Source organism: Poromitra crassiceps, assembly GCF_964638095.1.
Source record: "Poromitra crassiceps genome assembly, chromosome: 15".
NCBI classification, from domain to species: Eukaryota; Metazoa; Chordata; class Actinopteri; order Beryciformes; family Melamphaidae; genus Poromitra; species Poromitra crassiceps.
The window spans coordinates 2,991,379-3,012,165 of record NC_139634.1 but is presented as its reverse complement, the minus strand read 5'-3'; the positions used below and the strand labels follow the sequence as shown (position 1 = coordinate 3,012,165).

The following is a 20,787-nucleotide window of genomic DNA, read 5'->3' as shown; positions in this document are numbered from 1 at the left end:
GAATCACAGTTGACAACACGAACACACTCATATGAAATATGAATAATGAATGAATTAAATGAAAGAATGCAATTCCATCACATCAGCACACAGCAAACTCCCCATTTTGGCATGAAGGAGACACCTCTGATTGGCTATCATGGTTCTGTGCTGTTGTCCCATTGGTCAAGAAGGCGGTTTTTTCAGGCCAAAATGGCGGCAGCGCTGTTGTCAACAAAAATTATCATGTCGTTCTTGCCTTCAATACTCTTTGCTACAACTGCAATCTATCGCGACCTGTGAGAGGCAGCAATGTGCCGCAAGGCATCCAGTCTGCCGGAAACCAAGGAGAGAAGAAGAAGCAGCAGAAGAAGAAGGTGGACAAAATGGCGGAGTGTGAAAACAGCATCAACGTTAGAAACACAACCGATTCTGACGCAGAAACTCTGAAACTCTCCGACCTGTTAGACCGCGGGTGGAAGTTATTTGAGGAGGTGGACACTACATATGAAGCGCTGGGCTCTAACGTCGTGCAGGTGAAGGTGATACGCGGGATCAGCATGCTGGAGGAGGCGTCCAGGATGGTCGCTCAGCTCGACCTGTTTAGCCGCAACGAGGGGCTGGAGGAGGTCGCCTCCAGCGAGCTGAAGTACCTGCTGCTGCCCGCTCTGCTGGGCGCCCTGACCATGAAGCTGACCAGCCGAGACAAGAGACTCGACAACGTGCAGACGGCCAGGGCATACTTCTACGACTTCCTCCAGAGATGCAAAGAGTATCACGTGTTAGAGTTCAACCTGCCAAAGCCCAGGAGTGACACCGCTGCTCCTGATGAAGAGTCAGACCACGGATCTTCTACAACCAAGGTAACTAGCATTACTTCATGTAACAATAACGAATGGCGAAACTATACATGTAAAGTCCCTCTCCACTCAAAAATGTTTCTTCTTCTGCTGCAGTTGAATATTTGAGCAGATGCTAATACGTCAAACTCAATACAAAAACCTGTCCGTTTACTGTTGTCCAATCTGGGAACCCAGAGTCTATTTTTATTTGAAAAATAGACTCTGGGACAGCCCTACCGTTTTTCCCAGCTTCCTGTACAGCGCACCTCTCCTGCCACCGTCACTTCCTTTTCCGCATCCTTGCTCCACTGTTTACAGTCTGAATAGCAACTTGCATTTTAACAAGATCATTTAAATGTTTGTGTGAGTGGGAAAACCATATCAGACAAATTATTATTCAAAGTAGAGTATTTTATATCCATCTTGAATCTGAAGTGTTTGTTTTGTCTCTAGCCTCCAGACCTGGTTGCCATGGCATCGCAGAGACAGGCCAAGATCGAGCGCTACAAGCAGAAGAAGGAGACTGAAGCCCGGCTGTCAGAAGTCAGGCCGTCTGTGGAGAGCGGACAGGCCGACGAGGAGCTGATCAGAGATTACTATCTGCTCAGTGTGAGGAGATGGGTCAGCATCTCTCTGGAGGAAGTGGACAGCATCGAGCAGGAAGTGGAGATTCTGAAAAGAATGGACACCATGGGACCACCGTCCCAGAGCAAACAGCCAGCCAGGACGCCTATGAAGCCGTTCATCCTCACCAAGGATGCAGTGCAGGTGAGACTGACGTGTTGTCTTATGCTGACCTTACACCAGAAGACTTTTCAGGGGATTTCACTGTTGCAGACACATTTCCAATGTCTGAATGAGAGTTTATCGTTTGGTGTAAGGTGGTGATAAAACTCAGTCCCAGCTGCCTGGGAGAAAAAGTAGTGCCGAATGAGAGGGCTGTTTGGCGGAAAAGTAAAGTGCTGAAAATTGTCAAAATAGAGCGTACATGTACACAGATATCGATTTGTTTAGGTGGCCGTTGTTTTAGGTGGCTAAATTACGTTTTAGTTCTTGGCCCCCTAGAGAGACAGAGGTCTGGAGGCTGCTGCTTCAGAGTGCCGGGTCTCGATAGACGGTGCGCTCAGTGTCCAGAACACTTTCCCTTTTTCAGTTAGTGTATGCAACTAGCTGATAGGACCCCACTTCAAACAAACCGAACTATCCCTTTAAGAAAGCAGCCTTCTGAGTAAGCGACCCCTGCATAGTCATATCGATGCAAAATCCACTTAGAAATATATACTATATTTATTTTGATTCCAGCAAAAAAAAAAATCACCATATCAGCCACCATATCAGTTATTGGTGATCCCCCCTCTAAAATCGGTATCGGTCAGGCTCTAGAAACGAGTCATTTTGCGCAGACGGTGTGTGACACTCAAAACTATCCACTATATTACAGCCCTGACCCGGTATGCTACGGCTAGGCTTTGACATGGACTGGCTTGTCTTGTCAGAACAACAGAAACTGCTACTCTTACAGAGAGAAATCAAAACGGCAGTTTTACACGTTCCATGTGTGTTTGTTGTGCTCCACAGGCACGGGTGTTTGGGGCTGGTTACCCCAGCCTGCCCACCGTCACAGTGGACGAGTGGTACGAACAACACCGGAAACAGGGAGTCCTGCCTGACCAGGGGATAGCCAGGGGTGGCACTGCTGAGCAGGACATCGACCCAAACGAGCACGAGGAAGAGGAGAATGAGAGGAGGGCGGAGCAGGACAGCGAGGAGGCCCTGCAGAAAGCCAGAGACTGGGATGACTGGAAAGACACGCACCGTAGAGGCTACGGGAACCGCCAAAACATGGGCTAAACCTGGGCTAAACATGGGCTAAACCTGGGCTAAACATGGGCTAAACATGGGCTAAACCAGCCCCCACAGCCGCAAGCACCACATGTCAAGATAGGCTGCCACGGCTTTCATTCGCAAACTGAGGACGCTAAAAAAGAAGGATAAGACATTACTCACTCACAGGGTTCAGATTTTGCTTTGGGGCCAGACTTTGGGGACAATTCTATTCAAATGAATGGGGCGGGCAGGGTAAGTCCCACTATAGACCATCATATCTGTGGCGTTTCACCTTTTGATTGAAAAATGCTTCCACCGGATTAAAGAAAACACATTATGTCATCTTGACTGATGTTTTTTCTATGTAAATGTGCACATTTGTTGTCCTTATTATTGGTCTCCAAACAGATCATGGCTCTGTCCAGCAGCTGCATCTAGCTCAACTCCAGCCCCTGTTTGGTCCAAAATAGAGCTAGATGAGCTACAGTAACTACATGATGATACATGACCGAACAGTCAACATCACGTCATGTGATTTCTTTATTCTGGTGGAAGCATTTTTCAAACAACACACATGATGGTTTATAGTGGGACTGACTCTGCCCGCCCCATTCACTTACAAAGAACTGGCTGCAAAAATGTGAACGCTGTGACGTGCGGGTTCTCATCCTTCTTGTTAGGGTCCTTGAAGCAATCCAGGAGTGGATTTTCTTCAAAATTCAAATACTGGAAAGCTTTTGGTGTGAGGTCACAAAAAAACAAAAAAGGAGAAGCTGCAGTTGATTTACTAACGCTAGATTATTTAAGTCGGTTATTTGATGAGCTGGATTATATGACCACTTTCACTGACCTCTTACAAAACGTCTTTCAGTCAGTCTTGATGAAAATATGCTTTTGAATGGATTGAATTGAACCAAGCCCTGACGCTAAGCTAGCTGCGTTGTCGTGTTTGTGTAATCCCATAATTTCAGGGGGGGAAAGGTGGGGGGGGGGGGGGTTAAAACACATGGCAAGCACCTGGGTGTAATTCAAAATAAATGATATTTCTCTTAGTGTAAACGCCTTCATAAGAGTTGATTAACAGCCAGTTAGCAGCACCGGCTGCACTGGAGACAGATGGTCTTCCAGGACAGCAAAAGGCTAAAGTAGATGGAGCCGACTTTGCTAAAAGGTGAAAATGTTTTGCCAAAGTGAAATATTTTCAGGCGTATTTCATAGTATCAAATATGAATATTTTATTGCAGCAAGATGCCGTCTGCAGGTTTGAGTGGTGGCAGTAAGCAGATGAAGGGTTAATGCTGATGAGTGGAATGTAGCATTTCTCTGTTGTCGTACAGGGTGGCTCGTATAGAGCAGGGGGGACGCATTTTTGTAGGCCAACCCAGAAGTCCCTTCAATTCCTGGTTCCCTCATCTCAAAATCAATGGGATTTTTGTATGGGAATTTTGGTTAAACGCATGAAATAAGGTCTGTGGTTAACAAAGGTTTATGAAACGGTGAATTTTGTGGCATCTTCACAAATGAGGACCACTTTTAGGATTTTTGAATGATAACATCGCGATTTTCAGAAAACACTTCAAAAGTGATCACTCTGTATTTCAGTGGGCGGCAGTACTTGCCTTGACAGACTAGTCCTTCAGCCAATCAGCGTCGCCAAATTCAGTCCTTCAGCCAATCAGCGTTGGATCCAGTCAAATCCAAATCCACTCGAAAGAACGGCGAAAGCATATTTTCCGCCTAGAAACTCCACTGGTACATACTCCTGTTCTTCTTTAATTGCTACTGGGTCTATTTATGCAAGAAGTGCACTTCTGTGTAAACTCTACAAACTTTGACGTTATCGTTGCTTTGGGAGCCGGTTGAGCCTTGGGAGCAGCCGTTACTGCTTTGCCAGCGGCATCCCTGATTGGCCAGTTACGATGTCAACTACGAGGCAGGTCCCTGATTTGCCCGTGTACTGTTGCGCAGAATGAAACAGAATAGAGAGGCAAGTGCCCGCCTACTTCCTGCTTCAGCACTGTACCAACGATTTGTATCCACCATTTATTTTCCCATAGACATTTCGTAAAATGCGTATAAAAATTGTTTTACTTCGTCAAACCAAACGGTTCGTTCAGCTATATTTAGAATCGGGAGAGACCATAGAACATTTCACTCGGACCAAAACTTAAAAACGACATCGAAAAAAATATTTTCTTTAAATCCCCCCTTTTTTTACATTTTGGTCCGAGTGAAAATGTTTCTAAATATATCTGAACCGTTTGGTTTGAACAAGTAAAAGTATCTTTATAAGCATTTTATTAAATGTCTATGGGAAAATAAAGGCGGATGGAAATCTCTGGTACAGTGCTGAAGCAGGAAGTAGGCGGTCACTTGGCCTCTCAGTATGTGAGTTCATGTGAGCAGATGGCTTACCAGGCTAGTGTATCTGGTGTGAGCCACTCAATCATACCCAAACACCTGTCTTGACACACCTTATTAGAAACACTAGGACCGTAGGACGTGTCGACTGCAAACTTATAACTGATCATGAGCAAAGAATGACAATGGGGAAATGTAATCCAAATCCTTTATATTGCATGATGAATATGATGAATCTGCTATTCAATAGAAATCACTGACACTTTCTCCTTGGTTTTTGTCCACTTCAGTAAAACTGCATTATTGTCTTGTGTTGTGTTGTCCAAAATGGTGACTTTTCTGCAAATTATTTGATGTCATTGCCTTGATATATTCACAGAGTAAATACTACACATAGAAGCCAGCATGGTCAAAAATGTTTCTACCCACAAGAATGTCAGGTATGGATGGATGCAGCAGTCAGGGCTTATTTGGTGACAGTTGCCACTCTACCAAGATCTGTAATAATGTGACAAAGGACACAGTTAATCTCCATATGCCGAAAATAGGTCAAAGATGGCTGTCCTGTTTCAAGAGACGTGTATAAAATGTGTTGCTTCCACAATGTCACCTGTGGTGATGTCACTGACATTGTGTCACTGGCAGTGATGTCACCGGCACTGACATTGTGTCACTGGCGGTGATGTCACCGGCACTGACATTGTGTCACTGGCGGTGATGTCACCAGCATTGACATTGTGTCACTGGCGGTGATGTCACCAGCACTGACATTGTGTCACCGGCCGTGATGTCACCGGCACTGACATTGTGGCTTCATGGCACTTCCTACATTTAACTTGAGGACCACAAGGGAGCCTGCTGCCCTTCATAATAAAAGTGTCAAATGTGAGGGTCGATTGAGGGTTTGTGTTCCGGTGGGAAAGTTACGTCTGTGCATACCCTCTATACTACTCTGCCTACTGCAGGGGGAAAAAGTGGCACAGTTCTAGAGTCTGGTTGAGAGCCTGGCAAGGGGTGACCAGATGTCCCACTTTGTGTGGGACTGCACAGCTTTTATGCTTTTTCCCACACCTGACCCCACATATTGGGACAATGTCCCACATTTTGATTAACTCAAGTTTTCAAATGTCAAACCCCAGCGAGAGAGAATTTTTAAAGAAAATCTATATTATTATAAAAGGGGCAAGTGGGCAATCTGTTTCAATTTTGTCCTGGAAGTGATGTCACTCAACTGGAAGTGATGTCATAAGAGCAATGTGATGTCATCAGTGATGCAAAGTTGTGACATCATCAGTGATGTCTTAAGAGCAAGTGAGCATTGCTCCTTTGCTGCTCACAATAACGCTGCCTTCAAATGGGGTCGTGTTTACGTGTTCATGGGAAGTCGACAGCACTTCCCAACCACAACCTTTTCATTACTCATGGCTCACTTGAAAATCTCAAAAATGTTTGTGGCGCACACCAGACTGTAAACAGTATGGAGGACAAATAATGTGTTCTCAGAACACTTTTTGAGTTTATTTTGTGGGCCTTTTTTGATTTATTGGATAGGACAGTAGGCAGACTGGAAGGGGAGAGAGAGGGGATGACGTACGCAAACAAAACGTATAAAAACGTTTTTCCATTTTGTCGAAGTGAAATGTTATGGTCTCTCGAGTCCTGATCCTGATGGTGCCTCCTGATTGAGATTGCTTTGGTTAGTTCGTATGCCTAAACCGGAAGGGGTGTGACTTTGGCTCTCTGATAATTAATCTAAAACAAGACAAGAATAATTCGAGACATATCTTAATTCCTGCCTTTGTTCGCGTGTTTGTTTGTTTTTATAATGCACTAATTAAACTGTTTAGCCATCACAATTTTTTAGAGACCTTTATTTTGCAATGTTTACAGTGAAGTGCAGCCGGAAGCAGTGCGGTGACGTCAGATGACAGCAGCTGATCAGAACAACACAGAGTCAGAGTTAATATCATTGTGACCGTTTAAGCCCGTCCAGAGAGCAGAAGCGAGCGGAGCAGGCCAGCTAACCCGAGCTAACCTGCCCTGAAACACATATTTAAAGCTGCGTCATGTCCAGCTGACATGCGAGCTTGACGACTGCGAAGGCCTGTCTGTTTTGGTTAGGCCCTGGCTACCTGCGATGCTAAGCTAACGTGCTAACTGTCACAGCTCGCCTCGCTGTTTACTGCAGACTGAAGGAAGTCACTGCTGGTGAAGATGGTGGACAGTCAGTTAGGGGATGTTCTGCCTCCCACTCTGGGCCAAACGATGAAGGTTTGAGCGACAAGAGCATTTTAATGTCATATCTTAACCCGAGCTAACCTCTCACTGCAGGCAGGCGCATTACGTCAGGCAGAGTGGAGACTCATTGAAAGCATAAGGCTAATCCAGTGCTAACGGACAAGAGACATCATCTGAGATGTGGTTGAAGCTGTTCTTCCTGCTCCTGTACTTCCTGCTGCTGGTCGCGATGGCCCGGCTCTTCGAGGCGGTGGTCTGGTATGAGACCGGCGTGCTGGCCTCTCAGCTGGTGGACCCGCTCAGCCTCAGCTACAAGAAGCTCAAGACCATCCTGGAGCTCAGAGGGCTGCAGGACTCTGGCCTGCAAGAGAAGAGACATGTCAGCGAGCTGGTGGAGAAATCAGGTGAGAGAACATCTCACAGCATCTTCCTGGAGTCAGTGACTTTTGTAACTACCACTCAGTAAACATCTGATAGGAACTGAATTGGCTCCAACTCAGAAACTCGAGATGAACAGACTGGAAACTTTATCCAATTAGATTAAACACTGATGTAGAAGGAATCTTTCGTACTTCGCCCCTCCACAGAGGGAGGCCGGTGTCATGCCGAGTTTTGCTAACCTGACGCTGCCAGATGGACGGTATAGCTCCACATAGGTTTCACTAATGAAATGTGAGTTCACGTGACGGGCGGTTTACCAGGCTAGAGTTTTGCACCCCCGCCGAGAATTGCACCCCCACCATATTTTGGGGCTATTTTAACTTTAAAACAGGAATGCAAATCTCGGCAGGGCAGCAGGTACAAACCGCCGAGATTTGCACCCCCCTCCATAAAGCCAGGAGATATCCCCAGGTCTCGAGGTCATCTGTACCCGGATTTTAAGCACCAAAGTCGGCTTCCATGAGCCAGGACAGACCACCTGGGTTGGAGATCACGTCTACCCAGACAATTATATCATTTTTAAACAGTTAAGTTTCCGGATAAATCATTACAATATGCTCCCGGAAGGTGGGGATGCAATTCTCGGCGAGGGTGCAAAACTCGGCATGACACCGGTGCTCTCAGAAGAATAGGACAAAATACTGGTTCAATGGGCCTGGGCCACTTCAAAGTGTCTAAACAAAGAGAAGACTGGAGCACATTTCAGAAAGTGCAAAGACTGATGCTTCAACACACACAGCGTCTTCTCCAGACTTCTCTTTGGGTTCAGTCACAAACCGATGTTGACAATGTTTTTTTCCCTTCTGGGGCATCATTTGAAGTTGACCCACAGGAAAAAGGGTCCGGGCGTGCCGCACACACTGCACGAGGGCTATATCTGACCATATGGAAGCCTCACATGGACAAACAATTCAATTAATCAAGACGGCCAGAAAGATATAGAAATAAACATATCTACACTAGAGGGATCTTGTCTATGCTGCCAAATGTGAATGGTAACATAGGAGAGCTGGCACAGGGGGAGATGTACTGACTTGTTGTTGTTGTCGTCCTTTAGGAGAGCTGACACAGGGGGAACTGTACTCGGCCATAAAGAGAGAGAAGGAGCAAACAGAGGGAGCAGACGGACAAACCACCTCCTTCAGTGGAGAAATGCACTTCTATGAGCTGGTGGAGGACACCAAAGATGGCATCTGGCTGGTTCAGGTACAGTAAATGGAAATATGAGCATCGCACCTGCAGGTTTCGTAAATCCAGTCAGAAGCTGGAGGACAAGATGGTACCATTGGTTTAAAAGATATAATCACAAATACAGATCATTTGATACCGTATATCAGTGTTTCCCCTACCATTCTACAGGCCTGGCGGGCCCGCCAGGCCAACGGCGCCGCCACCAGGCCAGAAAAAGAATTGCTTTTGTTGTTGTTTTTGCTTTCCCCAAAATTTCAATAAACCTTTATGGCATATTATTACAATACAGCAATACTGGTGTTGACAGTGTTGACAGTAATAGAAAATGCCAAATCATTCAAAACAATAAGCATTTTGCTTTTAGGAGCATTATGCCAGCGTGCGCCGCTGTTCCAAAACATGTAAACGTGTGTCGTTGCCTGGGAAACGCACATCCCATAATACAACTGTTCGCATCGCATCCCATAATAGTATGATGATACTTGGGATTAGAGAGCTGCAAACCCGAAGGTACCCTCGCGGGGCCCTCAGGCCGAGACCGGGCTTGTTTTTTCTTTTTTTTATTAATCGGGCCGGGCCGGGGTCGGGCCGTTTCAATAATTAAAGTCCCTGGAAACCAGAAATATTTCTTTATTATTTAGCATTTTGAGTTCATCACATCACAGGACCCTATGTTAATAAGCCACCAGCCAAATTTGAACGATGATGAACGTCGCAAAGTATATAAATTTATTGGCAAAACTCATGAGAATCAATTATTTTTTAGAGTGTATTTTCTCCCGCGGACTGTGTGGGCGTGTCCCGTCTGCAGCAGGTTTTCCGAGAGAGAGAGAGAGAGAGAGCGCGAGACAGAGGGGGGGAGGGAAACGGAGAAAGAGATCGAGTGCTGTGTGTCGAACACAGCACTCGTGTGTGTGTGTGTGTGTGTGTGTGTGTGTGTGTGTGTGTGTTGCTCGGAGAGGGAGAGAGATAGACTTGCTGCGACTGCACAGGCTACTGTGTCTGTGTGTGTGTGTGTGTGTGTGTGTGTGTGAGAGAGTTAACCTCGCGTCACCAGCCTGTGTGTCTCTCTCTGTGCTCTCTCTCTCACTAGTCCCGAGAGAGAGAGAGAAAATACGAAAGACAACGTGTTCTCCTCAATGAACTCTTTATTTCAATGTGTCTCCTCTCCAACACTGCTGTCCCCGGCGCATGCCGGTGTGAATTTCCCATGTTTAAAACAGTTTCGTTGGCACAAAGGCCCGTGCCCAGCCAGAAAACTAGAGACTATATGAAGCTCCACCTCACGTTAGTCGGCTGTGCAATGGAGTGGGGCGAGGAGGAACGAATTCCACCCAAACCTAGTCCACAATTTTTTTTTTTTTTTTTTTTTTTTTTTTTTTATAATTAAAAAATCGATCCAAATGCCACAGGATCGATTCCAATCCTTAACGATCGATTATCGATTTTCGATAATTGATGAACATCCCTAATTTTAAGGCTTTGGGTTGAAAGTAATGTATAATAATTTCGGAGGCACAAAATTACTAACATAAGACCCTAAATAACATAGTTAGAACGTTTTTGTGGATTTTGGTTTCCAGGGACTTTAAATTAAATAATGTTGTATTACTCGCTTGATTTTACACAGCAGAGTAGCACAGTCGGACAAAGAGGAGGAGTGCAGCCACACAGTCACACACCGACCCTCACGTGACGTTAGTCTGCCAGTCATACTCATGTCATGTAGCTTTCCACTCAGTCAGCGACAGACGGCGTGCTGTGTCAGTATGTAAAACACAACAAAACAAGCCGTATCCGTCCGTACAGCGGACTGCTCTCAAACAGAGGGAGAGAGAGAGAGAGAGTCAAATAGAGAGAGAGTCAAATAGAGAGAGAGGCTGCAGAGGACTGCTGCGCCGTGCGCAGCTGAGGAACAGAGAGAGAGGGAGAGATGTGTGTCATTATATCGTAATATTGGCTTCGGGCCTCGCAACGGGCTCGGGCCAATTCATTTCATAACTCATCCGGGCCGGATCGGGCACGGGTCTGCATGTCACGGGCCGGGGAGGGCTCGGGCCGAGATTTCAGGCCCGCGCAGCTCTCTACTTGGGATGCCATTGCGAACATAGATGCGAACAGGTTTGCTAAAAGTTTAGCGTCGCCAGCGAGGGCCCCCGCCGTTGCGGTCGAGGTACGTTTCGTAATCCCTCCAGGATTTCTAGGGGAAACACTGGTATATTGATTTAAAATTATTAAATTTTATTACTAGCTCAATTGATTTTCAAGCTTCTACAAAAAAAAAACAGTTCCAGTAGGACTGTCTGCTGTAACCCATGAGTTCAAGTTCACATGTATTTATATAACGTTAGCCCTTTATCACAAGCATGTCTAAAGATCTAACTAAACAGATTTAGTGGAAAAGATCTAGAACTCAAGCTGGGTTTCCATCCAAAGGTATCGTACATCTTAACTAAAGATTTTCAGAAAGTCGGCAAAAGAAAATGCGAAATTATGCGTGTTTCCATCCACTACGTTATGCGTAATATTGGGAGTTTTTGAAGAGGAGGTGCAACAAATAGACGTGATTAAAACAGCGCCAGACGCAAATGAGAGAAAGTTAACCCCGTGTTCTCTGAATAAATGTGAGGTAAAGAGAAAACACCCAGGAGGAAAACAGGATGGAAAGCTTGGTGAGCACACTGCTGATCTGCCACAGCAACACCCCATACACACAGCAACACCCCATACACACAGCAACACCCCATACACACAGCAACACCCCATACACACAGCAACACCCCATACACACAGCAACACTCCATACACACAGCAACACCCCATACACACAGCAACACCCCATACACACAGCAACACCCCATACACACAGCAACACCCCATACACACAGCAACACCCCATACACACAGCAACACCCCATACACACAGCAACACCCCATACACACGTCTCCATTGTCTTGCTATGAAAAATATAGCTTCAACATAGTTTCCACTGTACTTATCACATTTTCGTTTATCGATACATCCAACTTTGGAGGGGGGGGACCTCCAAAGTTTGCAATAAAGTTTTCACGCTTGAGAGAGGTGGAAAAGTTGGATGTATCGAATTTGTTGCTGGTCAGTGGTAGAGAAATCACTCTGATTGGCTGGTCAGTGGTAGAGAAATCACTCTGATTGGCTGGTCAGTGGTAGAGAAATCACTCTGATTGGCTGGTCAGTGGTAGCAAAACAGGAGAGAGGGCACACAAAACGCTGTGCTCATTTTCCAACTTTATCTCACCTGATAATTCCAATAGACGGATATTTTCACGATGACGTGCCTTTGGGAAAGTAACTTGAGCCTGTCGCTGCAGGATATCACCCATTTAGTTATGTTTCACCTCCGCCTCTTCCTTTCTTCCACAAGCAAAAGACCAGACAAGGCCTGACAACGCCACTGTCATTTGCATCTTTTTATCAGACATATTTTCGATGATTACGAAACTAACCCTAACAGACGAAACCAGCTGGCTACCGTCCATGTGATCGTTGTGTCCTGAACTGTACTGCACGCACGTGACTGCTGAGGGGGAAACGAAACAAAGCACACAAAAAACGCTCCGTGCGCTGTTTTGTGCGCAATGGAAGCTATCTCTCTCATAATAATAATAATTATAATAATTATTTCTAAACATGCAGGCCAACCAGGTAGTGTTTGGGAATGTTCAGGAATTCACTGCCTGTTTAGAAATGTCTTTTTAAAATCTTCCGGGGCCCACCCAGTCCTTTACCACAACTCTGATCTCTGGCAGCTGTGGCTCAGGAGGTAGAGCGCGTCGTCCACCAACCAGAAGGTCGGTGGTTCAATCCCCAGCTCCTCCTCGCATGTCGAAGTGTCGTTGGGCAAGACACTGAACCCCAAATTGCTCCCAATGGCTGTGCCAGCACCCTGCGTGGCAGCTTGCCGCCTTCAGTGTGTGAATGGGGGAATGTAGGCACAGTAAAGCGCTTTGGATAAAAGCGCTATCTAAATGCAGTTTATTTACCATTTTACCATTTCACCTGTCTGACTCTCTCACCTGTCTGTCTCTCTCTCACCTCTCTGTCTCTCACACCTGTCTGCTGCTCTCACCTGTCTGTCTCTCTCACCTGTCTGACTCTCTCACCTGTCTGTCTCTCTCTCACCTCTCTGTCTCTCACACCTGTCTACCGCTCTCACCTGTCTGTCTCCCTCACCTGTCTGCTGCTCTCACCTGTCTGTCTGACTCTTTCACCTGTCTGACTCTTTCACCTGTCTGTCTCTCTCACCTGTCTGTCTCTCTCACCTGTCTGACTATCTCACCTATCTGTCTGTCTGTCTCTCTCTCACCTGTCTATCTCTCTCTCACCTGTCTGCCGCTCTCACCTGTCTGTCTCTCTCTCACCTGTCTGTTTTTCTCACCTGCCTGTCTCTCTCTCACCTGTCTGACTCTTTCACCTGCCCGTCTCTCTCTCACCTGTCTGACTCTTACTTACTTACTTACTTACTAGATAAAAAAACCCTTTCTCATCACCACTGTCATGTCATACGTAAATATGACATGCTAAGTTTTGAGAACTTTAGAAATTTCACCTCTGCCTGTCTAATATACAAAGTTCTACATGGACTGGCGCCGCCTCCTCTTGCTGACTTCATTAAATATCGTTCGACCGCCAACTCGACTCGTGTCACTCGGGCCATCACGAAAAAGGTCTGTGAGGTCCCATTTAGAAAAGCTTCCTTTAGTCAGAAGACCTTATCCTTCATGGGAAGCACTAGGGCTGTGGCGATTCACTTATCTCCCGATTCGATACTATCACGATTCTTGGGTGCCGATTCGATTTATATTGCGATTCTTAAGTATTGCGATTCTACGATTATTGCGATTCGATATTACGATTTATTGCGATTTTTGTTTATTTTTTTCTTTTCTTTTTTCAGTTTGTTTTCTTTTTTACACTAGATTAGAACATGGTAAAAGTTGAATCATACACTAGAGACTGTATATTATATATCATGAGTAGGGCTGGGCGATATAGTTAAAAACAGGGGCAGACTGGGATCATAATTCAGGCCGGGCATTAGATACCAAGCAGGCCAGGCTGATATGGGCCAACGCGCGTGAAATTTGGGCCGTTTGAAGCCAGATTTGGGCCGTTTGAAGTCCAATTTTACAATGAGATGCACCCACTTTAACCCTGAAGTGTAATTATTACTTCAGACTAACTAATAAAGTAATAAAACCACTAGTAAACCAGTAGGCGGCGCCTGGCCTGCTGTTCAGTGAGTGGCCTGACTGCAAGCACCCAATTTTTTTTTTTTTTTTGCGATTATCGATTCTGGAATAAAAGATCGATCCAAAAAATCGTGACATTAAAAATCGCGATACTTAGGTGAATCGATTTTTTCCCCACCCCTAGGAAGCACCCTCTGGAATAATCTACCTCCCTCTATTAGAGAATGCCCTAGTCTCGCCACCTTTAAAGGCCAGTTGAAACTATGGCTCAGATCAAACCAGCAATGTGATCATTTTTAACATATTGTCTGTCATGTTTTGTTGCATGCTCTGTGTGTTTTACTCACCTTATGTTTTACTAACCTTTTGTACTATTAATTTTTTGTACTATTAATTTTTTTTCTTTTTCAAGATTACATCAACCTGCCATGGGACTACAGGTGGAAACTAGCCCTTGGGCTATAACCTGGCATGTTTACTGTACGGCTGTACTGTTCATTAATGTGCAATGTCCCATTCTTTAAATAAATGAATCTGAATCTGAATCTGAATCTCTTTCACCTGCCTGTCTCTCTCTCACCTGTCTGTCTCTCTCTCACCTGTCTGACTCTCTCACCTGTCTGACTCTCTCACCTGTCTGTCACTCTCACCTGTCTGACTCTCTCACCTGCCTGTCTCTCTCTCACCTGTCTGACTCTCTCTCACCTGTCTGTCTGTCTCTCTCTCACCTGTCTGACTCTCTCACCTGCCTGTCTCTCTCTCACCTGCCTGTCTCTCTCTCACCTGTCTGTCTCTCTCTCACCTGTCTGACTCTCTCACCTTTCTGTCTCTCTCACCTGTCTGACTCTCACCTGCCTGTCTCTCTCTCACCTGTCTGTCTCTCTCTCACCTGTCTGACTCTCTCTCACCTGTCTGTCTGTCTGTCTGTCTCTCTCTCACCTGTCTGACTCTCTCTCACCTGTCTGTCTGTCTCTCTCTCACCTGTCTGACTCTCTCTCACCTGTCTGTCTGTCTGTCTGTCTCTCTCTCACCTGTCTGACTCTCTCTCACCTGTCTGTCTGTCTCTCTCTCACCTGTCTGACACTCTCTCACCCGTCTGTCTCTCTGGATCTCGTCTCTCTAGGTGATTGCACAGGACCGCGAGGCTCTGCTCAGTCAGACTAATTGGGGGAAGATGGTCCAGAAAGTGTCTCAGTTTGGGATACGAACCGGAACGTTCAACTGCTCCAATGACTACAGGTGGGAATCACCTCCTCCTCCTCTCCTCTCTTCCTGCATTCTGCTCTGGTGAAAAGTACTTTTCACTCCATGCAGCAGACTAAGATAAGATAGTAACGTTACATTATTGAACCCCTTCAGGTGCTAAAGCAGAGATTGGCAGACAATGCCAAGGAAGTAAAGTATATGTTTTAAAGTGATAATACGGAAGATTTCAGTTTTTCTTGTCTCTGACAACATCTATGGCCATGAGCAGTAATTGCAGATGAGATCCACACAGTGGCCCATATGTGACGTGAAGGGTTTTTTCTTCTTAATATATTCAAGTAGACCAGTGGGGGCGGTAATGCAACGCTTGGATGCCAAATGTCTCCAAATCAGTATGATAAAAATATTACTATACAGGCCACATCAGACACACCTCTTTGTATTGGATTTTAGTTTAGTCTATTAGTCAAGGGAAAGTTTTGAAATTTCATCCATGAAAATGTGTGGGAACCCTGGAATGAGTGCTGTATATACAGTATTATTTATATATATTATATATTATTATGAGCTATATTGACTGACTGACTTGTTTCTTCTCTCCTTCCGTCCAGGTCGTGTGTGAAGCGTGGCTGGCAGCGTTCTACTCTCATCATGTCTGTTCCTCAGACTTCAGCCTCCAAGGGGAAAGTCATGCTGAGAGAATACGACGGGCGCCGCCTCGACACCGACGGCCGTCGCGTCGAAACCGAGCACGTCTTCCACTGGATGACCTCGCATGTGGCTCAGCGAATCAAAACGCTGCGTCAGTCCAAGCAGCTCGTAGAGGAGTGGCGCTCTGACCCCGCCCACCCAGTGAAGATGTTCCTATTCGCCCGTCTGGCCCAGCCTCCCGCCTTCTTCTCCTCGCTATCCGTCAAATTCACTGGGCGAATCGAGTTCATCTTCGTGGACGTGCGTCACTGGGACAACCACAGCAGCCTATCAGAGATTGGCGTGACGCAGAGCCCCGCCTACATCCTTAAGATGCCTGAAGGGATCTATCGCTATGGCAACAGGTGACGATATACTTATATAGATTGAGGTTCTTAATACGGATGCAGTGATACCACTTTTTTGCAGAGTACAAGTATACTCTCCTTGTCTCCTCTCGTCTCGTCTCCTTTCTTGTCTCCTCTCCTCTCTATAAAGTACTGGGGAGTTTCTGTCTCTGGTTGCCATGGATACATTCCTGCGTTCGGTGCAGCCGGAGGTCAACGACCTGTTTGTCCTCAGTCTGGTTCTGGTCAATCTGCTGGCCTGGATGGACCTCTTCATCACACAGGTGAGGTCACTTCCTGCTTTCTCTTCATCACACAGGTTTGTCATTTGTAATTTATGTCATGTGGAGGTACTGTATCTCCATGCTGTAGATGGTGGCAGCATGTCATATGGGAAAAATTCACAGTGGGCCGAATGGGGTGCAATATTTAAATGTGCTTCCTAATTGGTGTATGTACTCTTTATGAGATGACAGCAGACTTGGTTTTACCCTGTGTTTTATGATCTTTTTAAAGCCATCTTAATGGCATGGGCTCGCTTTCAATTCATAATGACATTGCCAAAGAGAGCCTGCAAGTTCTTTATGTTGAAATACACAGTTATAATAATACAGTATACATATATACACAGAGAGAGAGAGAGATGAATAGAGTGTATTTTTTGGGCGGCTGTGGCTCAGGCGGTAGAGCGGATCGTCCACTAATCAGAAGGTTGGTGGTTCGATCCCCGGCTCCTCCAGTCTGCATGTCGAAGTGTGCTTGGGCAAGACGCTGAACCCCGAATTGCTCCTGATGGCTGTGCCAGCACCCTGCGTTGCAGCTTGTGTGTGAATGGGTGAATGTAGGCACATTGTATAGCGCTTTGGACAAAAGCGCTATATAAATGCAGTCCATTTTTGCTGAATAATGTTTTGACAAAAATGTATTCATTTTGATTGGCAGGGTGCCACTGTGAAACGATTTGTGGTTCTAATCCGAACACTGGGAACCTACAACTCCTTACTGCTGGTCTCCTGGCTTCCTATTCTGGTAAGGAATCATCTACACCACAAGTAGTTAACAACTGTCCTAAATGAACAGTTCAGGGAAACATTTGTGGAGTTTCACAGCAAAACACTGTCGCAGAATTCGGTGAACAACTTTCAAACGTTCAAAACAAAAACATCACCAAATGCCTCCCTCCATACTGCCCACCTGGTGTAATCCAAGTCTCCACAAGCCCTGAGATGCCAAGTTGACTTGAGAAGATGTAATTTACACCCTGTTTTCAGCTGAAATCTGCACTGTAGACAGGTGCTCCAAAAATGTGGCCTGTGGAGGATAGTGTCGCCTGCTACAGTGCAGATTTCAGTCTTTTCAAGTCAACTTGGCGTGGAGACCACACCAGGTGAGCACTATGGAGGAATCTTTTCTTTCTTTCCTTCTTTCTTTCTCTTCTTCTTCTTCTTCTTCTTCTTCTTCTTCTTCTTCTTCTTCTTCTTCTTCTTCTTCTTCTTCTTCTAACATTTGAATGTTGGTCACCATTCATCCACAATTCAATTGTTGAGGAGAATTCTGCAGGTATTTTACTGTGAAACTCTACAAATGTTTTAAAACATCCCTCATCTGTCCATCAGCGTGGGCGTGAGTAGATAATGACTGAATTTTCTTTTCTGGCTTAACTTATCCTTTAAAGTCCCTCCAAAACCTGGAAACTAGAGAGCCAAGACAGTGACTATACCACGACTGATTTGGAATGTGGTCATGAGTACAGTTTATGGTTGATTTAATACATTGTTATTTCTTTGGAGGATATTTTGTTATTTGGAACTTAAGTTTCATGCCAACAGTTTTAGTTGTGTGATTGCTGGTAGCAGCAATCATGGGTATAATCTTCTATTCTATACACTTTTTTTTAGCACTACTTCTTCATACTTTCACCTAGAGACACTCCGTTCAAACTTTTAAATGTTCTGCTTGTTGAAGCAATACGTGCTTGTATTCAACTTTTTGAAAACATACTTTTTTTTCGCAATTTACGTTGGCTGGGTCCAGACCTTCAAATCTGCCCACTCCACTGAGTTGAGTCTTGTGTGCCTCTGGTCTGGCATTGTGATATGCAACAGCTATTTCCTTGTTTGAACAAACAATTAGCCAATCAGCGCCGAGGGAACTAATGCTGTCAAGCAGTTGTCAAGTGCGGAGAGGAGTAATAACAGAAATGGCGACCAGGGTCCATGTACGGTTCATGTACCTTGCGTCCAAAGCTGTCTTCAATTTAAGCAACAAAAAAAAAGAAATACCATGTTTTTTTTTGTTTTACAACAAAAAGCCTTAGCCAGGCCGGAGGCATCATTAGTCAGACTAGATTTATGAGTCACAGGAAGTGTAAATACAATCGGAACATCCAATTTTATAGTTATAGTTAGTTTCTCAAGCCAGACGGTCTCTTCTGCATCGTGATAAGCTGTTAGTTTCTCAAGCCAGACGGTCTCTTCTGCATCGTGATAAGCTGTTAGTTTCTCAAGCCAGACGGTCTCTTCTGCATCGTGATAAGCTGTTAGTTTCTCAAGCCAGACGGTCACGCCATAGAAACGCTCTGGCAACCACTTAGTACACCCTAGCAACCTGACTGACTGACTTCAAGTAAAGTAAACCTTGAAGTAAAAGGCTCTCTCTCCTTCCCTGCAGGCCCTGCTCCAGCTGCCCTACCTTGAGGTGCTGTATGTGTTTGGTCTGAAGCTGCTGCGTTACGCTGACACTACTTCCCTGGCTGGCCTGCTGAGAGCCGACTGGACCTTCTACTCCTCCCACCCGGCTCTGTTCCTGTCCACCTACCTGCTCCACGGCCTGCTGGTAGACTACTGTGAGAAGCGACGCCGCTGTGCCTCCAGGAGCCCAGATGACCAGAGCACCAATCTGGAATGGCTGGCCAGCCTGTGGGACTGGTACACCTCCTACCTGCTCCGTCCCATGGCATCGCTGCAGCACATCCCCGCCGACCAATCGGATTGGGAGGATGATCCTAACTTCCTATTGGAGCGGTTGGCTTTTCCCGATCTCTGGCTTCGCCCTTTAGTGAACATGGACTACATGGAAGCCCTGCCCACCTGGAGGTTCAGAGCTGTCAATCAGCAGACAGGGGAGGAGTCAGGAGAAGAGACAGATAGAGAGGTTGAGAGCGCAGTGACAGAACAGTCTGAAACTAGAGACGACAGACCGGACCTGGGTACCAGTGATGCTGCGTCAACACCCCTCGACTGTCGTCACGGAAACGGAAGCTCATCATCACCGGCGAGGATGCGGGAGGATGCCGGGCAGAAAGCCCAGCCCGTCTGCCCTCCTCAGCCACAGTGTGACGGGTCGGTGTGGCCCCGTGGCGTTCTGCCTTGCTCAGAGTGCGTGGTCTGTCTGGAGAACTTTGTGAGCGAGGAGCTGCTGACCGGGCTGCCCTGCGGCCATGCCTTCCATCAGCACTGCATCCTGGTCTGGCTGGCTGGAGGCAGACACTGCTGCCCGGTGTGTCGCTGGCCCAGCTACAAGAAGAAACACCCCTACCAAACCCAGACCGGCCCCGACCAAACCCAGACCAGCCCCGACCAAACCCAGACCGGCCCCGACCAAACCCAGACCAGCCCCATAGAAAACACACCGCAGGACTGACCCAGTGGATCTGATACGTCCTCCGCTCCACATCTCCTCTCTCCTTATGGCCCAATTTATGCTTGGTCGCTCGACACTTTTGAAACGGTCTCGACAGATATGACATCAGATATGACATCAGATGAGACGCACACTTTTCTTTGGTGTCGCCCACCTGGAGAATGTTATGTCACGGTCACCGTCATGTTTTGTCGCGCACTGCGATTGGCTAGAGAGAGTTCTGTCAGTGTAGTGGCGCCTGCCCAAGCCAGCAGCTTCCTCCCCGTGGAAAAGAGACAGGGATGGTGTGGGCGGAGTCAAGGCTCGGTGTGGGTGGAGTCAGGGCTCGGTGTAGGCGGAGTGGAGGTCTGGAGGAGCGGAGAGATTCTCTGAAAAGAAGAGTGAGTCTGTGGGGAGATACAGATACTGTACGAGGGTCCGTGGTTATGTTTCCATTTAGGACTGGGTCCAGATGTTTTTACAGTGATGTGGACTCAGAGGAAGGCGAAAATGTTACGGCCGTTAGTCAAGCTGAGGGGAGAGACGTGTAAACTAAAGGCAATTTCATTATAATTCTCACTCAGACGCTGTTGCTGGGAGGGAGGGAGGGAGGGAGGGAGGGAGGGGGGCGCGCGCGCGAGGGGCCGGCTCGCTGTTACCGTGGAGACGACTGAAACCTTACGCCGAAGTCAATTAAAAAATGCTGTGCGACTGTTATTTCTGTCCATTGACGCTTGTGAAAAAATGTCGAGCGCCCTACCATAAATCAACATTTAGTGTGTGAGGAGAATCTGAAGAGGACATTTGGAAAT

The 20,787-nt window shown here is 46.3% G+C and overlaps 2 protein-coding genes across 3 annotated transcripts; both read left to right on the top strand.

The window, feature by feature from the left end:
- Nucleotides 1-342: 342 nt before the first annotated feature.
- igbp1 (immunoglobulin (CD79A) binding protein 1) lies at nt 343-3,612 on the top strand. The gene is made up of 3 exons (XM_083651649.1): nt 343-842; nt 1,275-1,589; nt 2,400-3,612. Exons 1-3 carry the CDS (start codon nt 366-368, stop codon nt 2,670-2,672), a joined length of 1,065 nt encoding a protein of 354 aa, XP_083507775.1. The 5' UTR covers nt 343-365; the 3' UTR covers nt 2,673-3,612.
- Nucleotides 3,613-6,948: 3,336 nt separating this feature from the next.
- On the top strand, nt 6,949-20,557 carry rnf103 (ring finger protein 103). Of its 2 annotated transcripts, XR_014553398.1 has the most exons (8): nt 6,949-7,651; nt 8,746-8,894; nt 15,235-15,350; nt 15,929-16,372; nt 16,506-16,638; nt 17,297-17,383; nt 19,025-20,260; nt 20,293-20,557. XR_014553398.1 is itself a non-coding variant. In XM_083652456.1 (7 exons), the coding sequence occupies exons 1-7, from the start codon at nt 7,426-7,428 to the stop codon at nt 19,994-19,996; spliced, it is 2,127 nt and encodes a 708-aa protein (XP_083508582.1). In that variant the 5' UTR covers nt 6,949-7,425; the 3' UTR covers nt 19,997-20,557. The 2 variants fall into 2 exon arrangements, 1 of the variants encoding a protein (XP_083508582.1); XM_083652456.1 differs by having other exon boundaries at nt 19,025-20,557.
- The last annotated feature ends 230 nt before the right edge of the window (nt 20,558-20,787 follow it).

Bases quoted from the DNA above. Each gene is read 5' to 3' on its own strand.
- igbp1 (XM_083651649.1), top strand. From the start codon at position 366: ATGGCGGAGTGTGAAAACAGCATCAACGTTAGAAACACAACCGATTCT. The intron at 843-1,274 runs GTAACTAGCATT...TTTTGTCTCTAG, and splicing joins ACGGATCTTCTACAACCAAG to CCTCCAGACCTGGTTGCCAT. The intron at 1,590-2,399 runs GTGAGACTGACG...TGTGCTCCACAG, and splicing joins TCACCAAGGATGCAGTGCAG to GCACGGGTGTTTGGGGCTGG.
- rnf103 (XM_083652456.1), top strand. From the start codon at position 7,426: ATGTGGTTGAAGCTGTTCTTCCTGCTCCTGTACTTCCTGCTGCTGGTC. The intron at 7,652-8,745 runs GTGAGAGAACAT...GTCGTCCTTTAG, and splicing joins CGAGCTGGTGGAGAAATCAG to GAGAGCTGACACAGGGGGAA. The intron at 16,373-16,505 runs GTGACGATATAC...CTCTCTATAAAG, and splicing joins ATCTATCGCTATGGCAACAG to TACTGGGGAGTTTCTGTCTC.